The 24,365-nt window shown below is 38.4% G+C and overlaps 1 protein-coding gene across 2 annotated transcripts in view; it reads right to left on the bottom strand.

Moving 5' to 3' along the window:
* LOC127660073 (paired amphipathic helix protein Sin3a-like) overlaps nucleotides 1-23,534 on the bottom strand; it is a 28,891-nt gene extending 5,357 nt beyond the window's left edge. The window contains exons 1-18 of one of the 2 annotated variants that reach the window (XM_052150255.1): nucleotides 23,365-23,534; nucleotides 12,509-12,719; nucleotides 12,120-12,287; nucleotides 11,890-11,996; nucleotides 9,961-10,252; nucleotides 9,602-9,853; nucleotides 9,363-9,515; nucleotides 9,095-9,250; nucleotides 8,908-8,994; nucleotides 8,647-8,765; nucleotides 8,336-8,546; nucleotides 7,756-7,872; nucleotides 7,348-7,586; nucleotides 6,751-6,934; nucleotides 5,774-6,341; nucleotides 3,458-3,627; nucleotides 2,576-2,749; nucleotides 2,040-2,132 (exon numbers count right to left, since the gene is read on the bottom strand). In XM_052150255.1, the coding sequence (XP_052006215.1) occupies nucleotides 2,040-2,132; nucleotides 2,576-2,749; nucleotides 3,458-3,627; nucleotides 5,774-6,341; nucleotides 6,751-6,934; nucleotides 7,348-7,586; nucleotides 7,756-7,872; nucleotides 8,336-8,546; nucleotides 8,647-8,765; nucleotides 8,908-8,994; nucleotides 9,095-9,250; nucleotides 9,363-9,515; nucleotides 9,602-9,853; nucleotides 9,961-10,252; nucleotides 11,890-11,996; nucleotides 12,120-12,287; nucleotides 12,509-12,688 (3,270 nt within the window). In that variant the 5' untranslated portion in view covers nucleotides 12,689-12,719; nucleotides 23,365-23,534. Of the gene's footprint in view, nucleotides 1-2,039; nucleotides 2,133-2,575; nucleotides 2,750-3,457; nucleotides 3,628-5,773; nucleotides 6,342-6,750; nucleotides 6,935-7,347; nucleotides 7,587-7,755; nucleotides 7,873-8,335; nucleotides 8,547-8,646; nucleotides 8,766-8,907; nucleotides 8,995-9,094; nucleotides 9,251-9,362; nucleotides 9,516-9,601; nucleotides 9,854-9,960; nucleotides 10,253-11,889; nucleotides 11,997-12,119; nucleotides 12,291-12,508; nucleotides 12,720-23,364 lie in introns of both variants that reach the window. The other variant, XM_052150177.1, reaches the window with a different exon arrangement.
* Nucleotides 23,535-24,365: the final 831 nt, after the last annotated feature.

Consider the following 24,365-nt stretch of genomic DNA (forward strand, 5'->3'; position numbering starts at 1 on the left):
ACCCCTGTGGGCGCTATTGTGCCCCTGTTGAATTTGACAGCCACAGGTACAAATAATGCTTGCTTCGTTTTGGTCACAAAATAATCTTTACAGGGTGGGGTTTTGTATTCTGGTGGTATAGCCTCCACCTCAACTAGGGAAGATCCAAGATGAGCAAGGAAAACCCAAACTTCTGCAAGCTCCACAATGCTGTTTGGTTCAGAGCTTTTTGCAATAACAACTGCCCTTACCCAAAAGACCCAAAACCACAGTCTATTTTATGCAGAACCTCATAGTATTTGAAATCCGTAAGGGTTTATTGTCCATCACCTCCCTTCACCTTCTTCTGTCATTGCTGTAGGCTTTATGGAAGGATCAGTAGGTCCCTATGCATCCTTTCATTAAAAACAGCACCTTGTTGTCTCTGATCCAGTGCATATTGCCATAGGGTGCGTTCTTGGCAACATGTTCAGCTCTTCTGGAAAAACATATCCTGTATGCCCAAACAGAGCCACAAGCCCAACTCTTTTTATGAAGGAAGTACCTGAAGAGTGAGGGGCTGCTGTGAAAGTTATCAACTAAAACCTTATAGTGTCAACAAGTTTTCACCCAAAAGTGCCATGACTGATCCATAGCACGTTGATCTGTGTTGAAAGTAAAACCCTAATAAACAATGAAATCCAAAGTTCAAGTACAGAGAGAACCTTTCCAAGACGAACCATTTTTAGCCACATTTGTGGGCTATTTTTTTACGTGCTGTTTAAGTACAGCTCATGCCTTTGATGCCTTCATCAACAGCAATGCTCTGCAGGGAATCAATGTCTCACAACCATCCCTAATAAAGTGGTTTTATTTTACACAGGCAGATAGAGACTACTCCTCACCACTTCTACAAAATCTGCATCCTCTTTCAGAGTGTTGATATGAAGAGCATTGTAGATGGACAGACTAAAATTCAGATCAAAAGGTCTCCTCCAATACTCTGTTAAGAGCAGAGCAATTAATCTGGCCCAAATGGACCAAAGACTTCAAAGTCTTGTATTGAAATGATCTCTCGAGGCACTTGGGCAAACTGTCTAAAGCAGGTGGAAAAGAAGATGAATCAACTGCGGAGGACCACACAAGACTGTGTACCAGCTGTTGAAGCAGGTCTGAAATCAGTAGTGGCTCAGCATCTGGTTCATCTACATTGTGCCATTCAAAGAAAGGTTATTCAGCTTGTGCCCCGACGTCATATTAAACGTTCTTACATAAACAATAAAGAGGACAAAATCATCTATTAAAAATACCTCTAAATGACATTCACTGAATTAAAGGGAACCGGAGCTTACGCTACACCTATGTCATACACCGGAACTCGACTCTCTCTGGAACGTGTGGACGGCAGTTACCAGAAGCAAGTGATTATAGTTTATAAAGTTAAAAATATGGTTATTTTTCCTTACAAAACACATCGCTTCGCCTCAGAAGACTTTTATTAACCATCTGGAGCCGTATGGTTACTTTTTTGATGGATACGTTTTTGGAGGTTTCAAAATCTATGGTACCATTCAATCCCAAAATAAAGCTTGGAAGAGCCAGGATATTTCTTTTTATAACTCTGATTATGTTTGGCTGAAAGAAGAAAGTAATATACTTTGATGGCTTGAGGGCGAGTAAATTATGGGTTAATTTTTATTTTTGGTTGAACTAGCCCTTTTAGTTTAATTTAGTAAAGAAATTCATTGCAAAAAATCTTTTTGTTATCAGTGTTTTTGTCTTGTTTTCTATTTAAAATTGTCTAAAAATACTTAAAACAAGATAAATGTTCTTGAGAAGCAACATATAAAGATATTTAGATTTACTTTAAAAGGATGTATCTTAAATATAACTGTATTATGTATATACATGTGTTTTTTCACTTGGTTATACTGCAAGTGCCGTAAATGCAAAATATACTTCTATTCAAGATCTTTCATTCAAGTCTTCCTATGCAAGTCTACACCACCATTACGATGCATTTTAACTGGTTAAGGCATAAACTAAACTAAAGAATCTACAGCAAAGTCTTTGGCAAGTACCTCAGCTTCCACAGGTTCATCCGAGTTCTCTTCCTCTGTGTCCAACAGCTCCACAGCCAGCTGCACAGTCCCTTTACACTTCTGGAAAAGTAACTGGAACAAAATGAGGCCAAATGAAATGCAAGCGCACATAAAACTGCACATATAAACACAGAACTGTATGTGCGGTTAAAGAAAGAGTAGCACAGAAAAGAGGTGACAGATAGCAGAGTGACATTGAAAGATGTGGTCATTAAAGCAAAAGGCAGGGATTTTGGCAGATTAAGCCAGTTTGACTGATAGCTTGATTCATTGTCAGCTGTTTTGTTGCAGAAGTCTTATCAGCATTTCCTTTACAACCACCTTTTACTGTGCCATTAACTTTTGTCACTGCCATCTGTTACAGCTGTTCACCACACTCTAAAATAAAATGACAGTTCTCAACCAACCACAGGAATATATATTCCTTTTCATATATATAAATATATATTTAATTATTTTCACCCCCCCCCCCCCCCAACATCTATACTGTTTTCTTGGAATACCACTAGAGGTACCTTAAAACAGTTCTCATCAGACATCAGCTGCTCTGCTTTGCGCTGGTAGGCTGTCTCAGCTCCTGCTCTAGATGCTTGTGAGGACAAGGACCCACCCGTTGCTTTGTTGGCACACTCACTAAGATAAAGATCAGTCACCTGTACACAGATCTCATCACTGACTATATGCTGTAGCTGTGGGTAAGAAAGTGAGAGAGAGAAAAAGGTAAGATGAAAGTATTCTGCACTGAAAATGACCTTTAACAAGGGACTCTGTATGCAAATACTCCAAAGCGAAGTCCACAGTGCTAATGCCACATAACAATAACGGAAAACAAACATTCACTGACAATGCTGACTTAATATTTAAAGCTGAAGTGTGTAACTTTTTCTGTGTTAAAATTATTTCTAAGTCATTTGTATGTAAATTATCTCTAAAACTGTAAACACCACCTCTGTGGCATTGTAAAAATACCTCTGTTTATTTGTACCAACCCATCCATACCGACACAATAACACTGACTCGATCAATAGCTTGAGTTGGGGCTTGGACTATCTGTTTATTCGACTAAAAGATGACGGGGGCTCTTTCAGAAAGCCGTTAAAAAAAATAAAAAAAGTTTATTTTTGCAAATCTATTCGGTGACATTAATAGAGCAGAATTACACACTTAAGCTTTAAATAAATGAATTACTGATAAGGAAAATTAATTATCAGAATGTTCAACATCTTTGCCAACAAAGCATGCCAACAAAGACGGCCAACACAACAACCAAATGCTTCCACGCAAAATAACACTTTAGCATAGGTTTCACTTGAGAACAACCTTAAACCATATCATGATTTGTGACAATTCATAAGCCCAATAAAAACAATTTTACAAACACTTGAAGTAACTCTAACCTGTCTGACTATACTCTGAATGAGTTTGTCCATGGTGAAGGCAATGTAGGCATGGATGGTGAACATTTCCCGCAGCTGGTCCTCGTATTGAGACGTGTCCATGTTGCCATCCAGAAGGTTTCGCACCATCTCCAAGAAAGCAGAGTAGTAGTCTTCAACATCAATGTCCACTGCAAAAAGAAAAGGGTCATTTTTAATTCAAAGTCCAGCAACAGCATTATATATATATATATATATAAAAAAAAATCTAATTAGAGATTAATCTAAAAGTCTTCTTCTCTTATGCTGTCCACACACTAAACGACTTTTAAAGTCATCGGATTGCTGTTCTTTTCAAGCTACACAATTGTCTGTCTATAAGGAGTGATGGTGGCGTAGTGGGCTAAAGCACATAACTGTTAATCAGAAGGTTGCTGGTTCGATCACCACAGCCACCACCATTGTGTCCTTGAGCAAGGCACTTAACTCCAGGTTGCTCCGGGGGAATTGTCCCGGAGCAACCTAATAAGTGTACTGTAAGTCGCTTTGGATAAAAGCGTCTGCCAAATGCATAAGTGTAAATGTAATGGGGTATTGTGAATCTGCTGTAGTTTGCACATTACATGAGGGATCGGTGACAGGGGGGGGTCACACATTACAAAACATTTCACTAGGAATAATAGTATAACTCTGTGTGGTGACGCAGGAAATGACGTAAGAACATGCGTGAGACAGGATACTTCACTCTAAAAATGGTGGTCTGCAAGAAGCTTGCGATCAAAGTTGTTTGTGCGCCGATTTGCAGCGTAAAACCAAAAAAAGAAAAGAATATGGAAGAGAGAATGGCTGGGGAGATGCAGGCAGCAAGGACTGTCTGTTCTGCAGAGAGAGTTGGAGGCAATAATTATGCAATGAATGCAGGTAGCTGCCTGCTGGTGTTGTGGCTCGACAAGGACATGTTTGTGCTTTGTTTTTGTTTCAAATAATTGAAAAGCTTATGTGTATGTGAATTTATTCTGATAGAAACTATATTATTGTGCTCACCATACAAATAGATGCATGATAAGACTGGGTTCAGGGAGCTGCTGCAGATGATTCACACATAGCAATCGTCTGTCGAGCACCGATTTGCCTTTAATTTTGGGCTTTTGGCAGTATAAAATCACCATCTACTTTCCTTTTAAGGAAGACAAGCTCAGACATTCTGACTAACATCTCCTTTTGTATTTCACTGAAGAAAGAAAATGGTATGGGTTTGGAACAAAATGGGATGAGTGAATGATGACAAAATGAATCTACATGAGAAAATTAACTTTTTTCAGATATAACCATTTAAATTACATTCTCTCTCTTCTGGGCAAAGGACCATACAAATTTGGGACTCATGTCACTTAATACCATCTGCCACTGACTTAGAAAAATCAAACTGCAAATAGTGGTTTAACCAGGCTGTTATGTTAACTAATAGCTATTAGTTATTTAAAAAAGCCTCTTGATATTTATCACCCCAACTTCCAGTTTCAGTGGGAAATTCTTCCAACACAGGACAGAAAACTGTGCTCACCATGCCATTTCACAGGGGTCTTAAAGTAACAGTTCACCAAAAATATATAATTTTCTTATCATTTACTCATCCACATGCCATCCCAGGTGTGTATGACTTTTTCTTCTGCAGAACACAAATTAAGATATTTTAGAAGACTATCTCAGCTCTGTAGGTCCATACAATGCAAGTGAATGGTGGCCAGAACTCTGAAGGTCCAAATATCACAAAGGCAATATAAAAATAATCCATATGACTCACTTCATAAGACATTGAGTAAACCAATCGGTTTTGGCTTAGAACAAACCAAAATATAACTCCTTTTTCACAATACATCTTGCCATTGCAATCTCTAGGCAAGATCATGATTTTAAGCTCGATTAAAATAGTGCTTGATGCATGCGCAGAGCTCTAAATGGCGCTATATGACGTGTAATCAAGTTTGAAATCATGATCGCCAAGTAGACTGCTGCCAAGACATAGTGAAAAAGGAGTTCCATTTAGATGACTTTAGAAGACATGGATTAAACAATGAGTCGTATGGATTACTTTTATGCTGTTTTTTATTACTTTTTTTGGAGCTTCAAAGCTCTAGCCACAATTCACTTGTATTGTGCGGACCTACAGAGCTGAAATATTCTTCTAAAAATCTTAGTTTGTGTTCAGCAAAAGAAACAAAGACAAACACATCTGGGATGGCATGAGGGTGAGTAAATTATGGTTTATTGGTTGAACGATTCCTTTAAGTACTCAATACCAACAGACGTATTCTGCTCTGTAAGGTTCAAACTTACTGGGTTCTTTCAAACGCAGCTGGATGGCCGGACTGTCATTCTTCTCTCTCTTCAGCCCCAGTACATTCTTTTCCCACTCCCTCTCTCTGGTATCTTCCTCGATCTGTTTCTCAGCCAGCCCGTAGATCCGTAGCAGCCGTGAGCACAGGATCTGGTGCAGCCTTAGGAAGATGTACCAGTTATTGTTGACTAATAAGAGGTTATAGGCATCATCACAGTTACTGAGCTTCTGCTGAGTAGCTGCTGTATTGCTGAAGAGGAGCTTAGACTTGGTTGATGTCGTGCCATTGTGCTTTTTAGTCCCATCTTCATCTGGTTCAGTCTCCTCTTCCTCTTCCTCCTCTACATCAGAAAGCTCGCCACGTCGGGCGAACAGCATGTCGGGGATGAAATGGTAGATGATCTGTTTGATTTTGTACTTGTCATCTTTGTGGATGCCAGACTGCCTCTTGACATGATGGATGATGAGAGCTGCTGCATCCTCAAGTATCTGGCTGTCCTCGAACATGAGGGTCATGTGGGGGCCAGAGGGAGGGGCAGCGTTGTCTTCTGAAGCTTGCTCTTGTCGCTAAGTGAATAAGTTGATTGGTTATTATAGCAACCCGAATAACATTTTAAGGGATAGATCACTCAGAAATGAAAATCCTGTCATCATTTATTCACCCTCATGTTTTCCAAACCTTTATGACTTTCCACTGTAGCACACAAATGATGATGTTAGGCAGAATGTTGGCCTCTGTCACCATTCACTTTCATAGCAACTTTTTGTCCTTTCAATTAAAGTGAATGGGGACAGAGGCTGTCATTCCACATCTAACATTTTGTATTCCACTAAGAAAAGAAAGTCATGTGGTTTGGAACAACATGAGGGTGAATAAATAATGACAGAATGTTCATGTGTGGGTGAACTACACCTTTTCAGAAAATATCATTTGTTGCGCATGCACAAAACAACGTAATTTTAGAATTTTTCATACCTCATCATAAAGAGTCTCGATTTCGTTAAGCAGCGTCTTGGAGCGAAACACCTTTGTGTCATTCTGTTTGAAGTTAATACCCTGGTGATCTAAAGACTTGAGGTAATACTTCTCATTCTGTTCCCTCCAGATTTTATTGAAACCACGCTGAGCTTCTCGCCACTCCTCTTCTTTAATTTTTAGCCTGAAAAGCCAAACATCTAATTCATTCATAACTAAATGAAAAGAACAGTAAATGACAATACTTCCCTTTGCTAGCTTTCAAAATTATTTGGGACATTTGGGGATCTTGTTTTTACTTGGGAACATTGCAATCAAACAGTGTAAAGTCGTCCCTTTAAAACAAAAGAGGAATATTTACCATGGTACGGAATGATTACCATGATCATGTACCACTGCATTTACATGGTACTTCCAAAGTCCTTCAAAGAATACCATGGAATTACTATCTGCCATTATTGGTATTGCTTGAAAGTGAATCTTTCAAAGATTCTAGATGCTTTAATAGCTTTATACTGGCAGCAATGCATGCCATTGTTATGGTTTTATGAATGTGCAAGACAGCATCCATCTTCTGGCAATAAAATTGATGCTGACCTTTTGAGTACAATAGGTACAGAGACAGCAGGGTTAGTTTTGAGCCCGTCTATGATGTCTGGAGCTTTGTCTCCATATATCCTCTGTATAGCTTTACGATGGATGACCTCAGAGGAGCCTCCGATGGTGTTGTCCAGCTTAAACTTGGCCTGCTCTTCAGCGGACATGCGAGAAAGACGCTTTTGAATGGTCTCCAGAATGCGGATGGTGGCAAGGTTTGTCTCCAGAACCACATCCAGCTGCATGGTACATGACACATTTGATAAAACATTCAACTGAAAATCCACCAACACAGATCGTTTGGCAGTGCAACTTTGGTAAACAATAAAAAACAATCTGATGTTTCTTTGCACAGAATTTTCCTTCCACCAGGAGCTTCTTAATAACCCAGGTTTTTTTTTTCCTTACCTCAAAGCGCTCATCTTCACATCTATATATATGCTCTTCATACTGGGTCTTTTTGGAGCTAACAAAGGTGGAGTCTTCAGACCAAGATGGGAATGACACCCAAGTATCGTTCAGAACCTGAAAATAATAAATCATACCTTCACTACTTTTGCCCATTTAATCTTTTTCATAAATCAGCTTGAGCACAAAATCATTTCTAACTTCTGAAAACCAATATCAAAACATGAGAACCAAGATTGTTGCTACTCAGGGTTCCCAACCTTCTTTTGTGATTTATTGGAACCAATTTTCTAAAATAATTTTGATTCAGACTGATTCACTAATCAGACATAACTATGGCTACCGAGCAAGTTCCACTTTAGATAAGCTCTAACCAAGAGCAATATTTTGGTTATTTAATATTTTAAAGCAGAGTATAACTAGTAAAAAAATGCATATTTATTTACTTTAGAAAGTGCCATGACTGCTGCAGTATAAGAACATTCAATTCCAGCAGCAATATTGCAGATCACTGTTCAAAATATAGAAATAATGACAAGAAAACCAAATAGATTACACAGCTCCCTGATCCTGCACTGACCTCTTTGCAGAGTGGAGTCCTGCCTGTGCATCTGGGCTGCTGGAAGCTCTTGGGCAGAGCTCTGTAACTGGAGCCCAGTCTCTTGCATGATGCATAGTCAATCTCCATAGCAATTCCCTCAGTGGCCCGCTCTTTGGGAAAGCTCTCAATATGGGCACACTCTCTATAGCCAAGGAAATTTTTGAACCAGGTAAAAAGTTCGGGGAATTTCCTGATAGGCAGAAGCAGCAACAAAAGTACAATATTTACTTTTTTATACCCGTTTTTATAACTGTGAAATTATAAAATTATACTGTATTGAAATTACTCACCCTAAAAATGGTAAAACCAGTTGCACGAGTTCAGCCCGTGAGATCACTTCTTGATTAAAGATGACCAAACAGCGCAAAAAATTGTCGTAAACCTCGGAACTCCGTAGGGCCTTCCGCACCTGTCAAGAAAGTAGAACAAACATGAAAAATAACTCACAATAATCCTTCTATTCAACTACATTTTCTGTACCAACATAATGCAGTTATCTCTACTTAAATGTACTTCAAAGTTAAGATCTGCAAAAATATTAAAGCACTCACCTTTTCAAAAAAGAGAGATTCAGCACCAATTCCAAGTTTGCTAGCTTCGGCCATTGGATGGTCTTTCCCGATAAACTTTGGTTTCTTCTGTTAAAGACAAAAAATTTAATAATGTTAAAATACAATATGAAAACAGCCATTAAGTACTATTGACTATTAGTATTATTTAGTTTGACTAAGAGGTCACCTTAACAGGAGGTGTAGAGTGGGGCCCTGTATGTCTGCGGATCTGACAGCCGTTCTGGTTAAACCTCTGCTTGTTGTTCAATTGGGGTCTCTTTACTGTGCCTCCATGATCAATACGTACAGACTCAGCCTTCTCAGCTGTAGTCTTGCTCAATAACTGAGGTGAAGAGAAAAAAATCTTGTGAACAAGAAACAAGTCAAAGTGTAAGCCATGCCTTTTAGTCATCATTATCACACTTCTCAACAACATTATTGAAATCAACAGTTACCACTGAATTGTTAGCATCGGGCAGGAACTGGCCAAATTCTGAAAGGAGGTCTTCTTGGTTCTTGAAGAGTTGGGCCACCTGGGCATACACCTCCTGCTCCGTGAGAACAGGTGTGTAGTTTCCTCCTGCCTCCTTAGCATTACGCTGCTCCTTCTGTGTACACAACACATACAGATTTTATTTGTACACTACTGTACAAGAGACTTCCCTCAGCAATTCTGATGCATTGATACTCTCACCTGGTATGTATGTAGAATCTCCAAAAAGGATTTGTAGACCTCTGGCTGGCCCTGAAAACGGTTCTTGATTTTGTTCACATAGTTGATGGCATGGTTGAACTCTACAGGCTGGTTGTTTTGCAGTGGGGTAGAGCCGGCAGTGCTGCTACTGATGGGAGTGTGAGATTGGACAGAGGGCGAGCGAGGGGAGGCATATGAGGGAATAGACGGATTGGGCTGGCTGGTTGGGGTAAGTGCAGGAGACTGCATTGGCTGTGGAACATAAAACTAATTTAGAAAACTTGCAATTGTTAATCTAAAATTTTGTTGCTGATACAAATAGAAAAACAAATAAATTAAAACTCAAATTTGCATCATACCTTGCTTATCTTGGCAGGAGTTGGCTGGCTAGGGATGACCAAGGCAGCAGTGCTGGTGGGAGCTGCTGGTTGGGTCTGGTGCTGTGCTGGCTTGGTTATGGGGAGGTTTTGAACAGAGATCCCATGTGGGGTGATATGGTGGATTTGGCCTGGCGTGGTCACATTGACCAGGTCATTGGTCTGAACCTCAATTTTGTAGCCAGGGGGCAGGAAGGTGTTGAAGCCCATGATGAGGTCAGGATGGCCTTTAAAGAGCTGGGAGACTCTGCTGATCACACCTGGTGTATCAATGCTGAGGACACAAGGACAGTAAATTAATGGTACATAATTGTTTTGCAATGCACCAAGAACTAGTCAATGAAAACTAATTCTAATTAGGGCTGCAACTCACAATTATTTTGATAATCGATTAATATTCAATTATTTCTTCGATTAATCTCATCAAAACAAAATTTAATTTCCTTATTTTGTTTAAAATGTGATTTTTAGGGGGGGGGGCCTGGGTAGCTCAGCTTGTAAAGACACTGACCACCACCCCTGGAGTTGTGAGTTGAATCCAGGGCATGCTGAGTGACTCCAGCCAGGTCCCCTAAGCAACCAAATTGGCCCGGTTGCTAGGGAGGGTAGAGTCACATGGGGTAACCTCATCGTGGTCGCTATAATGTGGTTCTCGCTCTTGGTGGGGCATGTGGTGAGTTGTGCATGGATACCACAGAGAATAGCATGAAACCTCCACATGCACTGTCTCTGTGGTAACGTGCTCAGCAAGCCACGCGTTAAGATGTGTTGATTAACGTCTCAGACGCAGAGGCAACTGAGATTCGCTATACCACTACGAGGAATTAGAGCGCACTGGGAATTGGCATTCCAAATTGGGGAGAAAATTATAATTTATTTTAAATATATATATTTAAAAAATAATTATGAAATGATAAAGGGTGTAAGGATTTGGTTTGATTTACTGTCCTGAATTCACAATTCTATACATATAAAAGACGCACCTGATTTGATTTCTTTAAATGTATACATTATAAAACATAGAAAATAGCAGTAAAATGTAAATTATGCACTGGAGAGAAACAAATCTTTAGCACATCAAACAGCACACACCCTCTTTCAAATTACCGGAAGCAGCAACTACTTTGATCTTATTTAAAGCATTAATAAAGTGCTCTCATGTGCTGGACATCTTGGGCCATGTTTCTTTTTTTTTTTTTGCTTGAACTTGTCTCCGTCATTTTTCAATCAAGTTTTTATCATGTAACACATTTTTCACTGGGCTGTAAAGTGACATCACTGACGTAGCTTCTCCGTTCTCACTACATATATCCAACTAATCGATAATGAAATTAGTTGTTGTGATTTTCATTTTCAATAAATATAAATTAGTTGTTGCAGCCCTAGTTCTAATAGTATTCATTAAGTAATTACATAAAGTAAACTTTGCTTGTACAAAATAAATATAATTTTTTTGCTTGGCCAACTGGAGCAAAGAATCCCTATCTTTGTCACATTGAAAATAAAGAGTATTCATGGAACAATAACAGCCACAAAGGAACGTCAAATGGCACTTTTCCACTGCACGTTATGATTCGACTCTACTCGCTTTACTTTTCTGAGCTTTCTGATTCTCCCTGACCAATCAGTGATCTGCTGGATTTTGACGTCACATTTAGTATCGGCTCAGCTTGCTTGGAACCTCGACCAAGGTGGCACTAAAAAAGTATCAGGTACCAGGTACTAGCCACAGTGGAAAACCCCATAAAAGTGAGCTGAGTCAAGTTGAGTTGTACTGTGCAGTGGAAAAGCCCCAAAAGACAGGTTTCGCACAATGGCCAAAGTCCCCATGGCGCTCTGAAACTAGATCATCCCATTCATGGTGTGGTCATGCTAGTCCAGGCTCCAAAACAAAACAAAAATCAAACTGACCTTTGAGACTTGAACTCCTTCATGATATCCAGGAAGTCATTGTAGACCTGCGGTTGATTGCCAAACTGAAGCTTAACTTGATCTAGATAGGAAAGAGCATCTTCAACCTGAAATCAAATTTACAAACATCTCAGATCTCACACAACAATGCTCTTCAGCACTCTGCCTAAATGTGCAGGTCATTTAATAAACTCTACACTCTTCTAGAGAGTCCTTGATGGATTTCTTACCTTAAGTCTTTGAAACTGCTGTTGGCCAAGTGTTGGGGCAGAGGCCGGGGTCATTGGAGTGTGACCCTGGCCTACAGACTGGACTGCTGGTCCATGAAGATGAGGCCCACTGTGCACAGCTGAACTGCTGGTGTGTCCATTTCCCCCAGAGCTCTGGGCCATCGACAACTGCTGGGAGTAGAAGTAGAAATAGCTAATTATCAAGACAGATTGCAAGTGAGTGGTGTATTTCTTTTTGCCACACAGAAATTAGTTATATACATATATATATACTCCAAATGTAATTTATGAACTGCAGTTTGCATCAGTTCATTGCTCACTTCATGATTTAACACAAGGCATTTACATATAGTAGTTATTAACACAAAAATAAGTGTGCATTTTGGTACCTGGTAGGTCTGAGAGACAGGGTACTGCATGCTGGACGATGGCTGCATGTTGTCCTGTGCAGTCTCGTACATGGTGGAGGCAGAGTTGAGGAGGACGCGGTGCTGAAAGCTGTCCGCACCTCCAGGGAGCCGTCGCTGAGTGCCGATCACTGTTTCCTGATCCTCCAAGCGCCGCTTCATTACGTACTCATGCTCTTCACAGCAGCGGAATCTACAACAAACAGATGATATCTTCATTTAAACCTTTTGCTAAATATTAGGGATGTGCACAAGTAATTGATTAATCGTGCTGCATCAGCTAGTTGACACTTAAAAACACTGCCGATTATGTGAAATGATATAATGTTTATTAGCAAATGATAAAATGTGATATATTTGGACGCTGTCAGTATTGGTTTCAAGTGCAAATGTTTTTTTTACTGTGAATTTTATTTTTATTAATGCATAGTTAATTTCTTGATAATTCGTCAAGGCAGATACTTGTCAAATAGCAAGTTGCTTTTTGAGTAGCAAATTAAGATGAGGCTTGTTCAAAATAACCACATCAGAAAAGGGTTCTTGTTAACTTCAATCACATTTGCCATTTCATAACATCTCAAGTATTCTATAAACAGATTATTCTCCATTGTGATTGGATCAGTCAAGTAGTCCACTTTGAATATTCGTTACAACAAATCTATTTCCCCCCACTTTAGAAAAACAATGTGTTTTAAGGGGGGCTTTTAGCCACTTCAACTGTGGGGATTTTTTTACCCCAAATCCTATCCTTTCACTTATTGAACAGTTATTGATTTTTTTTATCACATTAAACACAACTGAAAATTAAAAATAAATATTTTGTCTCAAAATAAATGTGATAAATTCAGAGATTCTAATATGCTACTTAAATTTGCAACATTAAAAAAATAAATATTAGATCAAATTACAACAAAATCAAACTTCAGAGTACTCAACTACAAAAGTAGGCTACTCAACAATGTAAATCCCTGCTAAATATACACACTACCAGTCAAACGTTTGGACACACTTGACTGAATTAGTCAACCTTTCAATGTGAATGGGTTGTGAACAGTAAATAAATGCTTGAAATTTGCTTTGCAGACAACTAAGAATTGTCCCTATGAATTTCATAAAAAAAAAATAAATAAAAATAAAAAAAAATATATATATATATATATATTTTTATGAAATTCATAGGGACAATTGTATTTTTGACAAAAATATGTATTTTTAAATCAGACAGTAAAGGGAAAGCAGCCAACACGTGCCCAGCATATATAGATATGCCGATAGCCGAGTGGTTAGGGCGCATACCACATGGGCGCAAATGCCATGAGCAGTGAGTCCCCGGTTTGATTCCTGGCTGGTAGGACTATTTGCTCCATGTCATTTCCCTACTCTCTTTCCCCACGTTTCCTGTTTCTCTACAATTTCACTGCCAAATAAAGGCATAAAATGTCCACAAAAAAAAGCTACAATATAAAACAGTTTTGATTTGTTTAACTTTTTTACTCACTACATAATTCCCATACATCATGCGTTTTCCACTGTTTTAACTGATTTACTATTATTCTAAAATGTGGAAATTAGTAATACATAATTATATTTGACTGGTAGAGTATGCACTATACTATACAAACAATAAATAAAAGGATTCAACTTAACAACTAAAAGAGCCCAACAGTACATATTAAACTACAGTGACACAATGCTGCCATGTACTTACTATTTTTCGCTCAATTATGTCCTAAAAAAAATGACATCTTTTCTCATAATAACAAGATAGTTATGTCATAAAAACAACATCTTGTAATAACGAGTACCAGTAAGTTATGTTATAAAAATGACATTCTGTCGTTTTAGTGAGATGGTTTGAGCATCTGAGAATTAACTTAGGCTAAGTATCACTTTACATGTCTCAGCCCACCTGCTTATATGGCTACAGTGTAGCCCAGGAGCACTCACATTATGGAACGAGATCATATTTGCTATTAGAGCAAGATCTGCATACACTACATACATAGGTGGTAGTGAAATTTGACAATTCTCAAGCATTCCTACAGTATACCTATGCTACAACAAATAATAATAATAGTTTTTTTAAGCATTGTTTGAAGTTCTTAAGTAATTATTCAAGACAAATCAACAGTCTGTAATCAAATTAGAACAGATAATAAAAAAATAATAATAAAAACACAATGAAAGCAAAAATAGAAAAAAAATTAAAAACAATAGAACAAAAAACTGATTAAGAAAAACAATACTTTTAAAACAGATTTTTAAAAATAACAACAGTAGTATATCATGTATTTAAGCTAAATTAAATGTAACAAATCTAGGAGCTATTGGTCTTGACTATTTAATTAGCCTTCATTTCATTTTTCAAGATAATTTAGTGCGCTGTATTTATGTTTTGTTGGATACAGTGAGGAAAATAAGTATTTGAACACCCTGCTATTTTGCAAGTTCTCTCATCTGGAAATCATGGAGGGGTCTGAAATTGTCATCGTAGGTGCATGTCCACTGTGAGAGACATAATCTAAAAAACAAAATCCAGAAATCACAATATATGATTTTTTAACTATTTATTTGTATGATACAGCTGCAAATAAGTATTTGAACACCTGTCTATCAGCTAGAATTCTGACCCTCAAAGACCTGTTAGTCTGCCTTTAAAATGTCCACCTCCACTCCATTTATTATCCTAAATTAGATGCACCTGTTTGAGGTTGTTAGCTGCATAAAGACACCTGTCCACCTCATACAATCAGTAAGAATCCAACTACTAACATGGCCAAGACCAAAGAGCTGTCCAAAGACACTAGAGACAAAATTGTACACCTCCACAAGGCTGGAAAGGGCTACGGGAAATTGCCAAGCAGCTTGGTGAAAAAAGGTCCACTGTTGGAGCAATCATTAGAAAATGGAAGAAGCTAAACATGACTGTCAATCTCCCTCGGACTGGGGCTCCATGCAAGATCTCACCTCGTGGGGTCTCAATGATCCTAAGAAAGGTGAGAAATCAGCCCAGAACTACACGGGAGGAGCTGGTCAATGACCTGAAAAGAGCTGGGACCACCGTTTCCAAGGTTACTGTTGGTAATACACTAAGACGTCATGGTTTGAAATCATGCATGGCACGGAAGGTTCCCCTGCTTAAACCAGCACATGTCAAGGCCCGTCTTAAGTTTGCCAATGACCATTTGGATGATCCAGAGGAGTCATGGGAGAAAGTCATGTGGTCAGATGAGACCAAAATAGAACTTTTTGGTCATAATTCCACTAACCGTGTTTGGAGGAAGAAGAATGATGAGTACCATCCCAAGAACACCATCCCTACTGAGAAGCATGGGGGTGGTAGCATCATGCTTTGGGGGTGTTTTTCTGCACATAGGACAGGGCGACTGCACGATTTTGGGGAACAACCTCCTTCCCTCAGTTAGAGCTTTGAAGATGGGTCGAGGCTGGGTCTTCCAACATGACAATGACCCGAAGCACACAGCCAGGATAACCAAGGAGTGGCTCTGTAAGAAGCATATCAAGGTTCTGGCGTGGCCTAGCCAGCCTCCAGACCTAAACCCAATAGAGAATCTTTGGAGGGAGCTCAAACTCCGTGTTTCTCAGCAACAGCCCAGAAACCTTACTGATCTAGAGAAGATCTGTGTGGAGGAGTGGGCCAAAATCCCTCCTGCAGTGTGTGCAAACCTGGTGAAAAACTACAGGAAACGTTTGACCTCTGTAATTGCAAACAAAGGCTACTGTACCAAATATTAACATTGATTTTCTCAGGTGTTCAAATACTTATTTGCAGCTGTATCATACAAATAAATAGTTAAAAAATCATACATTGTGATTTCTGGATTTTTTTTTTTAGATTATGTCTCTCACAGTGGACATGCACCTACGATGACAATTTCAGACCCCTCCATGATTTCGAAGTGGGAGAACTTGCAAAATAGCAGGGTGTTCAAATACTTATTTTCCTCACTGTATAATATTATTATTTTTTATTTAATTAACAAATTTTTTTTTTTTTTATAATTATTTTGAATATTCAATCAAATTACAATAATATTTGAAGAGACTTTAAAATAACCTGAGTTTTGCCAAATTAAACCTATACCAGACTATCAAACACTAATACAAATTGATCTTAAAAAGTTATGATAGTGTAAAATTGTAAAAGTAGCAATTTTAATTAAAAATACAGCTGCAAGCAGCAACACCGGTCAAGCCAATTATCTGCATCATGAGCAATGAAAGAAGCATTGTGACACGTTTTAAGTTAGAATTCTGATGAATGCTGTAGGAGTTAAAGATAAATAACAAATATCTATGGCCATGTTTCTCAAGATACACTACTGCCCTATTTGCTTGAATAGTTGCACATTAAAATCTCTATCATCGGAAGAACAAAAGTGCTTGCTCTTCTGGCTATTAGTACATTGATAAAGAGAGTTCACTCAAGGTTGTGTATCGCACACTACACATTGTTTTTGTGTATTCTTAAGCACTTTGAAGGATTTTCTTGGAAAAAATTGGAAAAGTAAATTTTTACATCCATAGAGTTATATGCAATACATTTATAGACATCTATGCAATATTTAATCCAATTTAAACATTAATTGACTTAATTTTAAAAAAACGTCTAATTGATTGAAATATTTAAAGCAAGCACAACAGGGCATCTAGAATTCACAATGACCCACCAGGGCAAGGTCCTAAAAATATTTTCATTTTACTAAGCAAATGCAAAAGCCTTAATTAATCTTTGGTATTTTTTATAAATTTGGTACTTTCAATTTGTTTGTGTAACAATTCTAAAGAACAAAAATATATTTGCTATTTTCAGACATGGTCTGCAAATAATAATCAGATTTCAATTTCATGTTGATTGGACAAATGTAATAGCAACAACAAAATGTTTACATAAAACCAAAACATGGCCAACCATGGCATCATTGTTCTCTCTGCATGACCCACACAATCTAACAAGTCCAGTCACACAAAAATGCAAACATAAAGCCTCAAGTCCATTTTTGTGTGCTCAATGTCAAATTTGTTGATGATTGGCCAATGGCTGCCATGTTTCTCAATATAAAACGGCCTAAGTCACACACTTGACATAGGCCATTATACTATAGGGGTAGAATTGCATGATCTGTTCAACTGAGGATGTGGGCGATTTTACCAAAGGTGGCCAGCATCATGAGGAGATGACTTATGCAAAAAAATCATTTTTGTCAAAAAATGACTTAGGCAATTATTTTAGGAAGGTGACGATATGCAACTGTCCTCATGGTCAATGATGGCAACTCCCACAAAGACACTGAATCCAAAGACACTACATGCAGATTTTTCAATTAACCGGACCAATGTTTCTATATTTAGAGCTACTTTCATATTGTTACCTGTTATACCACCACCAAATGGCCAAACCCGCAATTTTTTCTGTGTGTTCTCAGGTTGAGCCCTTATTTAAATGTGACAAGTTTGGTGAAAATATCAAATTTCACTTAAGAGTTATCAATTTACATACAAGCAGAGACCACTTTTAAAATCCATCAGCCTGATTTTACATTTACGAGCATAAATTTGCCATGTTTTCTTTCAACAAATGACGCTTATTATTTTGGTAGTTTCATTCCAATCGGACAAACCTCTTTGAAGCAATTCTTTAAAGGGCACCTATTATGGAATTTTGAAAATTACCTTTCATGTAGTGTATAACATAGATTTATGTGAACAAAAACATCCTGCAAAGTTTTATATATGAAAGTTCACCGTAAAAAAAGTTATTGTCTCTCAAAAGTAGGAGTCGACTCTGAGTCAATGTAATGAATCGATTTTCCAACGAGTCATTTTCCTTATCGTTGTGATGTCAAGACGAAAAATTATCAAATTGGCCGTGCCCACTCATTGCGCGCGCAGACACCAGGGAAAACTTGAAAACATCTTGTCGACAACAAGACGCTGTGTTCTGAAGTGCATATCAAAAGCGAACTTTTTTCACTGCCCAGGGACGAGCATGTGAAGAATCAGTGGCTAGAGTTTATATTTACAACTATACCACACAAGTATAGCCCGAACCTTGTGCTGTGTTCGCGTCATTTTAATGACGATTGCTTTACGAACATGAATGCTTTCAAGTGTGGATTCGCGAGCCAGTTGATACTGAAGGAAGGTTCAGTACCAAGTTTATTTGGATCAGCTTCCTCCTCCGAATCACAACCTGTAAGTATTATTAATAATTGTTGCTTTTATGTGTTTTTTAGCATGCTTAATAAGTATTTGTGTGTGTTGTGTAAGTTACGCTCAGCGCAGCTTCTAGGTCTCCAATGTCAATTTTTTAGAAATATGTGAAATGTTTGTCGATGTTATTGGAGTTGTCATAAAGAATAGAGCAATAACTTGTAGTAATGCAGTGCTTTACCAATATGTTTATGCGTTGGGCTAACGCAAACAATAACTGATTGGGTGTTTACCACCGAACTTTGGGCTATGATCGCTAACATAAATCAACTCAAATTCCTTCTCTGATTTAGATTTTTTTACTACAAAGCGGTGATGGGCGTTCCGTTTCCAACAATCTCTACACAGAGTACACCAATCACAACTGACTGGGTCATCTGACCAATCACCGCAGATTAGCGTCACGCAAAGGAGGGGTTTGGAAAAATGAGTCGTTGAACAAATCATTTGGGAGTCGGTGAGCAAATCAGGTAAACATAAATGCATATTATAAGAGAACAAAAGTGTTTTTTGTCATTGCATGCATGTAAAACTGTTGTTGGGGACTCCCAAAACAATATTAGGAACATTTTAAATGCCATAATAGGTGCCCTTTAAAGTAGTTTCAGAACTATTTTCGATGTGGCAACAGGCCATAAGGCGAACCATAGGAAATATGGTATTGTTGCGCTCAGCAAGTCCTCCCGAAATTAACAAGACCAGTCCTGTGAAGGTAGCCCAACCCCACTAAAACTTAAAAGCTCCCAAAGCTAAACATTTTTCCACCACTAGGTGGCGCCGGAACCAAACTTCTCAGGCACCTTCAGGGCATGGTCCTAATGACACATACAAACGATATGCCAATGCGTTCATAAAAAAAAATGCATTTTCAAAATGGTCGATGCTCAAAATGTCTGACATGGGGAAAATTGGGTAACGTTTGACTCAGAATGTTCCATTGAATCTAAAGAGACTGAGTTCAAGAGTCATAAGCCAAAATAGCTGTTTTTTATATCTCCTCACCAGTAGGGGACAGTACGGCAAAACGCTGCAGGTGACCTCAAGGCATGATGGCAATGACACATACTAAGTTGTCACAATCCGTCAAAGTGTTGCAGAGATACAGCATGAAGTCCATTTTGGTGTGCTCGCCATCAATTTCGTGAATCCATTTCTCAGGAACGATTTCAAACATAAAAAAAATTGTGATAACTTTTGTGTAGCTCTATCTCACGATAGCTTTAAAACTATTTTGGTGGAAATCGGACAAAATTGTAGGAGTAGTGAAAACATTTCCTTAAAATTCAAAATGGCAGAAAATCTAGTTAGGCAGAAATCTAACCCTTTCAGGGCTTGACCCCTAATAATGCAAGACTGTCATCGGTCACTTATCAAACAGATCATGTTGAAAATGATACTGGCTGGGTTTCCCGAAGCACATTATAGTAGCACTTAAATCTCTAAAGTACATTTGTGGCCTCGACAAGAGCCCATTTCACACACATACAGCCTTTTCCAGAAAATGTACGAAATTTTTCAGGTTAGAGGTCATGTGTGAACAAACCATTTCAAAAATACTAGTCAATTTTGCTCTGGCAATTTTCCTTAATGAGAAGTTGTATTGTAGATTTCCTGATGGTTTTGTGATGTGGTATATTTGCCAGTAAAGGCAACCCAACAATTTTTCAGTAATTTACCTGGTTGCATGTGTGAAAGGGGCTGTTGCAGGCAATTTTTATGCTTGTCATCGTTCCTGCATTATTTTCAAACGTTTCAGCACCTTCGGACCAGACAGCTCCCTTAACGCAGGACTGAGGTTATAGTGATATGTTCTGGTTTGGGAAACAGGCATTACTAGAACAGGCATGACTCCATTTTAAAATAAGTAGCAATGTTAGTTAAGATGATGGAAAAAGCTTAAGTTGCAACGTTATTGGAAACCCAGCCAGCATATGATAAAGGACACCATGATCATTAGTGCACTTGTCAAGCATCAATACATTTTAGATATCGAGGGGGCCTGGTTAGATCAGCGAGTAAATATGCTGACTACTACCCCAGGAGTCATAAGGTCGAATCCAGGGCATGCTGAGTGACTCCAGCCAGGTCCCCGAAGCAACCAAATTCACCCGGTTGCTAGGCAGGGTAGAGTCACATGGGGTAACCACCTCGTGGTCGCTATAATGTGATTTGCTCTCAGTGAGGCACATGGTTAGTTGTGCGTGAAGCCTCCGCAAGCGCTATGTCTCCGCGGTAACACGCTCAACAAGCCACAAGATAAAATGAGTGGAGACTCGGACGCAGAGGCAACTGAGATCCGTCCTCCGCCACCAACATTGAGGCATGTCACTACACCACCATGACGACATAGTACGCATTGGGAATTGGGCATTTCTAAATTAGGGAGGAAAGGAGAGACAGGAAAAAAATATTCTTTAGACATCAAATATATGCAATCCAGTATTTTGTTTAGCATTTAAATTAATACAACTTTGAGACATTGTAATGACATTAACAAAATAAAATATTGTTTTTAGTGGATATTTTATTTGCTGCTTAATAAAGTGTGCAATTAATAAAACATTTTGATGAACTTGCTGAATCTAAATGACCTTACAGTGTATTTTAGCATATTTTTAAGATAATTTTTTATTTTATTGAAGATTACTCCATTCTCAATTTGATTATGAAATTAAATGCATTAAAGTAAAAGTTATTTTATTGAGTGAGATAATAATAATAATTTAATTCATTGTATTTCAATTTCCAGCTCAACAACTGATTCACAAAAACCATGCCCTTCATGTGTTATTTGTTTAATTCCTCATTATAACATTTATATATGGCTTAAACAGAGAAGAAAATAAAGATTAATAATTTAAAATAACTGCCATGGTAACCACGCAAGACATTTTTATTTTTTATAACATTATTATCTTATTACGAGAAAATGTTGTTTTTAAGACATAGTATCTTGCTATTACGAAAATTTTTAATTTTTACCAGATATCTTGTTATTATGAGAAAAGATGTAGTTTCTACAACATAACATCTTGCCATTACGAGAAAAGATTACGTTTTTACGACATAATATCTTGTTATTACGAGAAAATGCCGTTTTAACGAGATATTACCTTGTTATTACGAGAAAAGATGACTTTTTTTTTTTTAGACATAGCATCTTGTTATTATAAGAAAAGATGTAGTTTTTAAGACATAATTGAGCGGGAAAAAAAAATAAGTACTTGGCAGCACTGAGACACCGTATTAAACAAATATATAATGCCATTTATTATTGCATAATAGTTTTAATTACAAACTCTTGGAAAAAAACAAACAAAACGCGTCACCAGTCTACGGTGAGGCTCAACTTTTTTTTTTTACATCGTTTATAAGTAGTTTGTGCACCGGTCAAATTTCCTGACAGGACGCTCACTGTTTTTCTTTTTTCCTTCAATTTTACCCTGTCCAGTCATTTACCGGTGGAGTTTAGCGCAGATCGGCAGAAACAGATACAACAACGTTATGAGCTTTTGCCTTTATTGACACGCAGGCTGCGACAAAAGTCCGACGAATAAAAAGGGTTTACAACTTTCTCTGTAAATACGTGACGGGCTTTCAATAAAAGTGCGGAAGCAGGTGGTAGCGTGTAAACAGTTGTGCTGAGGTGAAACATGCAAGGGCATGCGTGATTTCTAACTTTGAATGGCAAAACTTTCTTTCGACCGACCGGACAGTTTATCCTCCTCATGAGTGTGTGTCGGGCCTGAGAACCACACATCAAACACTGACCTACACACTCTATAACACACTTATTACATATGTGTGTGCATAGTATAACTCAATCGGATGCCATTATATTATGACAAAATGTATGCATGTTTACTAAAGCTTCGACAATGTTAACGATTTTTGTTAATACTATAAAGCTTCTTGGACGTCTTTGAGGCGTAACGAGAGCAGCGAGCAGTAACCGCCTCTATCCGATGAGCAAACACGGGCAGAGCACGGACCAAAACACACGGATCGGCCCCCAAATAAACGTGAACCGATCACTACATCCTCCCCAATTAATCAACACACAACTAAAACCGCCTATTAAATCATTTGACACCGATAAAATGTGAAAAGGAAGCCTAGCTAGTACTCGTCGCTGCCAATTGTCTCAAGCTACAAATCAGGAAGTCCAGCAGAACGATTTCTACCGGTAAGCACATATAACTGGTCACTGATTAAAGCAGCACCGTTATGCAGTAGCCCAGGATACACTGATAAACATATTCTGATCGCTGACAGTTCAAAGGCACTGGATTATAGCCAGATATCCATATTGAGCAGGTGATGAACACAGCATTTGAAAACTAAACTAGCCAGTCAAGCTAAGCGCGGCTAGTTCGCGCCTCGACAAATACTTTATATAACCACTGCTGTGACATGCATCACCTCAAAAGAGCTCGAAATAATTTCACAATCTCATATTTACTATTTTCTATTCTAATTTTTGTAAGGACAGCGGTGCAAGTGTCATGAAGTATGAGAGTTAGCTACTTTTAGCCTGGATGAAGCAGTAAGACGACGGCGGCAGCTAGCGAGCGTCCGCTAGCACACAACAGTAACCAACTCACCCCGCAACAAACTCTCCGGATCACTTCACACCGTTCACGCCGAGGAATCAAAGTCGAGAAAGCTTGGCAAGAACGCTCTCAAACGTTGAACTGTGTCGCATTCAGGCTTGAGTGGCAAATTAAAATACACGTAGCCACCATCCAGTCGAGTCGCCAGACCTCAAATTGCATGCTAGGTTGCTAATTGGCTAACATGGGAAAACAACCTCAGCAGGAGGATCCTCGATCTGGAGGCGTGGTCTTTGGCGAGGGCGGTCTCAGGAGCCTCGCACCGAGGACAACGATTGGTGGAATATTGATGAGCTTTGAAAATATCAGATTTCGAATGCATTTGAAAAGGAGGTTGGGAAGTCCTATTTATTTGAGCGAATCGTTTCGTTCGGATGGTTCATAAACAATTCATCCCTCAAACGTGTTCTCAGAAGTCCTCGCGTGGCATTTTACGTTTAATTTTATGTAGTAGATTTTCTGTTTATCACTATTATGTCAATAAGATTGCATTTAATTTGGTTTATTGTTAATAATATTATTATTTCACTAACAAAAGTGTTGCCGATATTAATATTAATTATGCTTATGATTAATTATATGAAGTGTGCTCATTTCATAGTTTTACCCCTAAACAAAGTAATCACTTACAGCTGGATGAGCTACAGAAACTTTGCAAATCGGTTTGATCGAATCATCAAAAAGAATCGGTTCAAAAGAACGATCTGCCACGAATCGGATACTACTTAAAAAAATAGCAGGAAATACTATTCCAATTCAGGATCCATGGTGAATTCATAGCGGAATCCGATTATAAAAATGTAAGAATTTCACAACATAAATCTATCCATTTTTACATTTCGAAGAAGTCTTTTGGCAGATAGATCTAAAACGACGTACAGATGCATGCTAGGTTGCCCATGTAAGTGGCCCAAAAGATAACCTGTCTGGATTTGGCAGGGCAGACTGGGACTAAAGAGTGGCCCTGGACTTTTTGGCCCAGAGCGGCACAC

This window comes from Xyrauchen texanus, chromosome 1, assembly GCF_025860055.1.
Source record: "Xyrauchen texanus isolate HMW12.3.18 chromosome 1, RBS_HiC_50CHRs, whole genome shotgun sequence".
NCBI lineage: Eukaryota > Metazoa > Chordata > Actinopteri > Cypriniformes > Catostomidae > Xyrauchen > Xyrauchen texanus.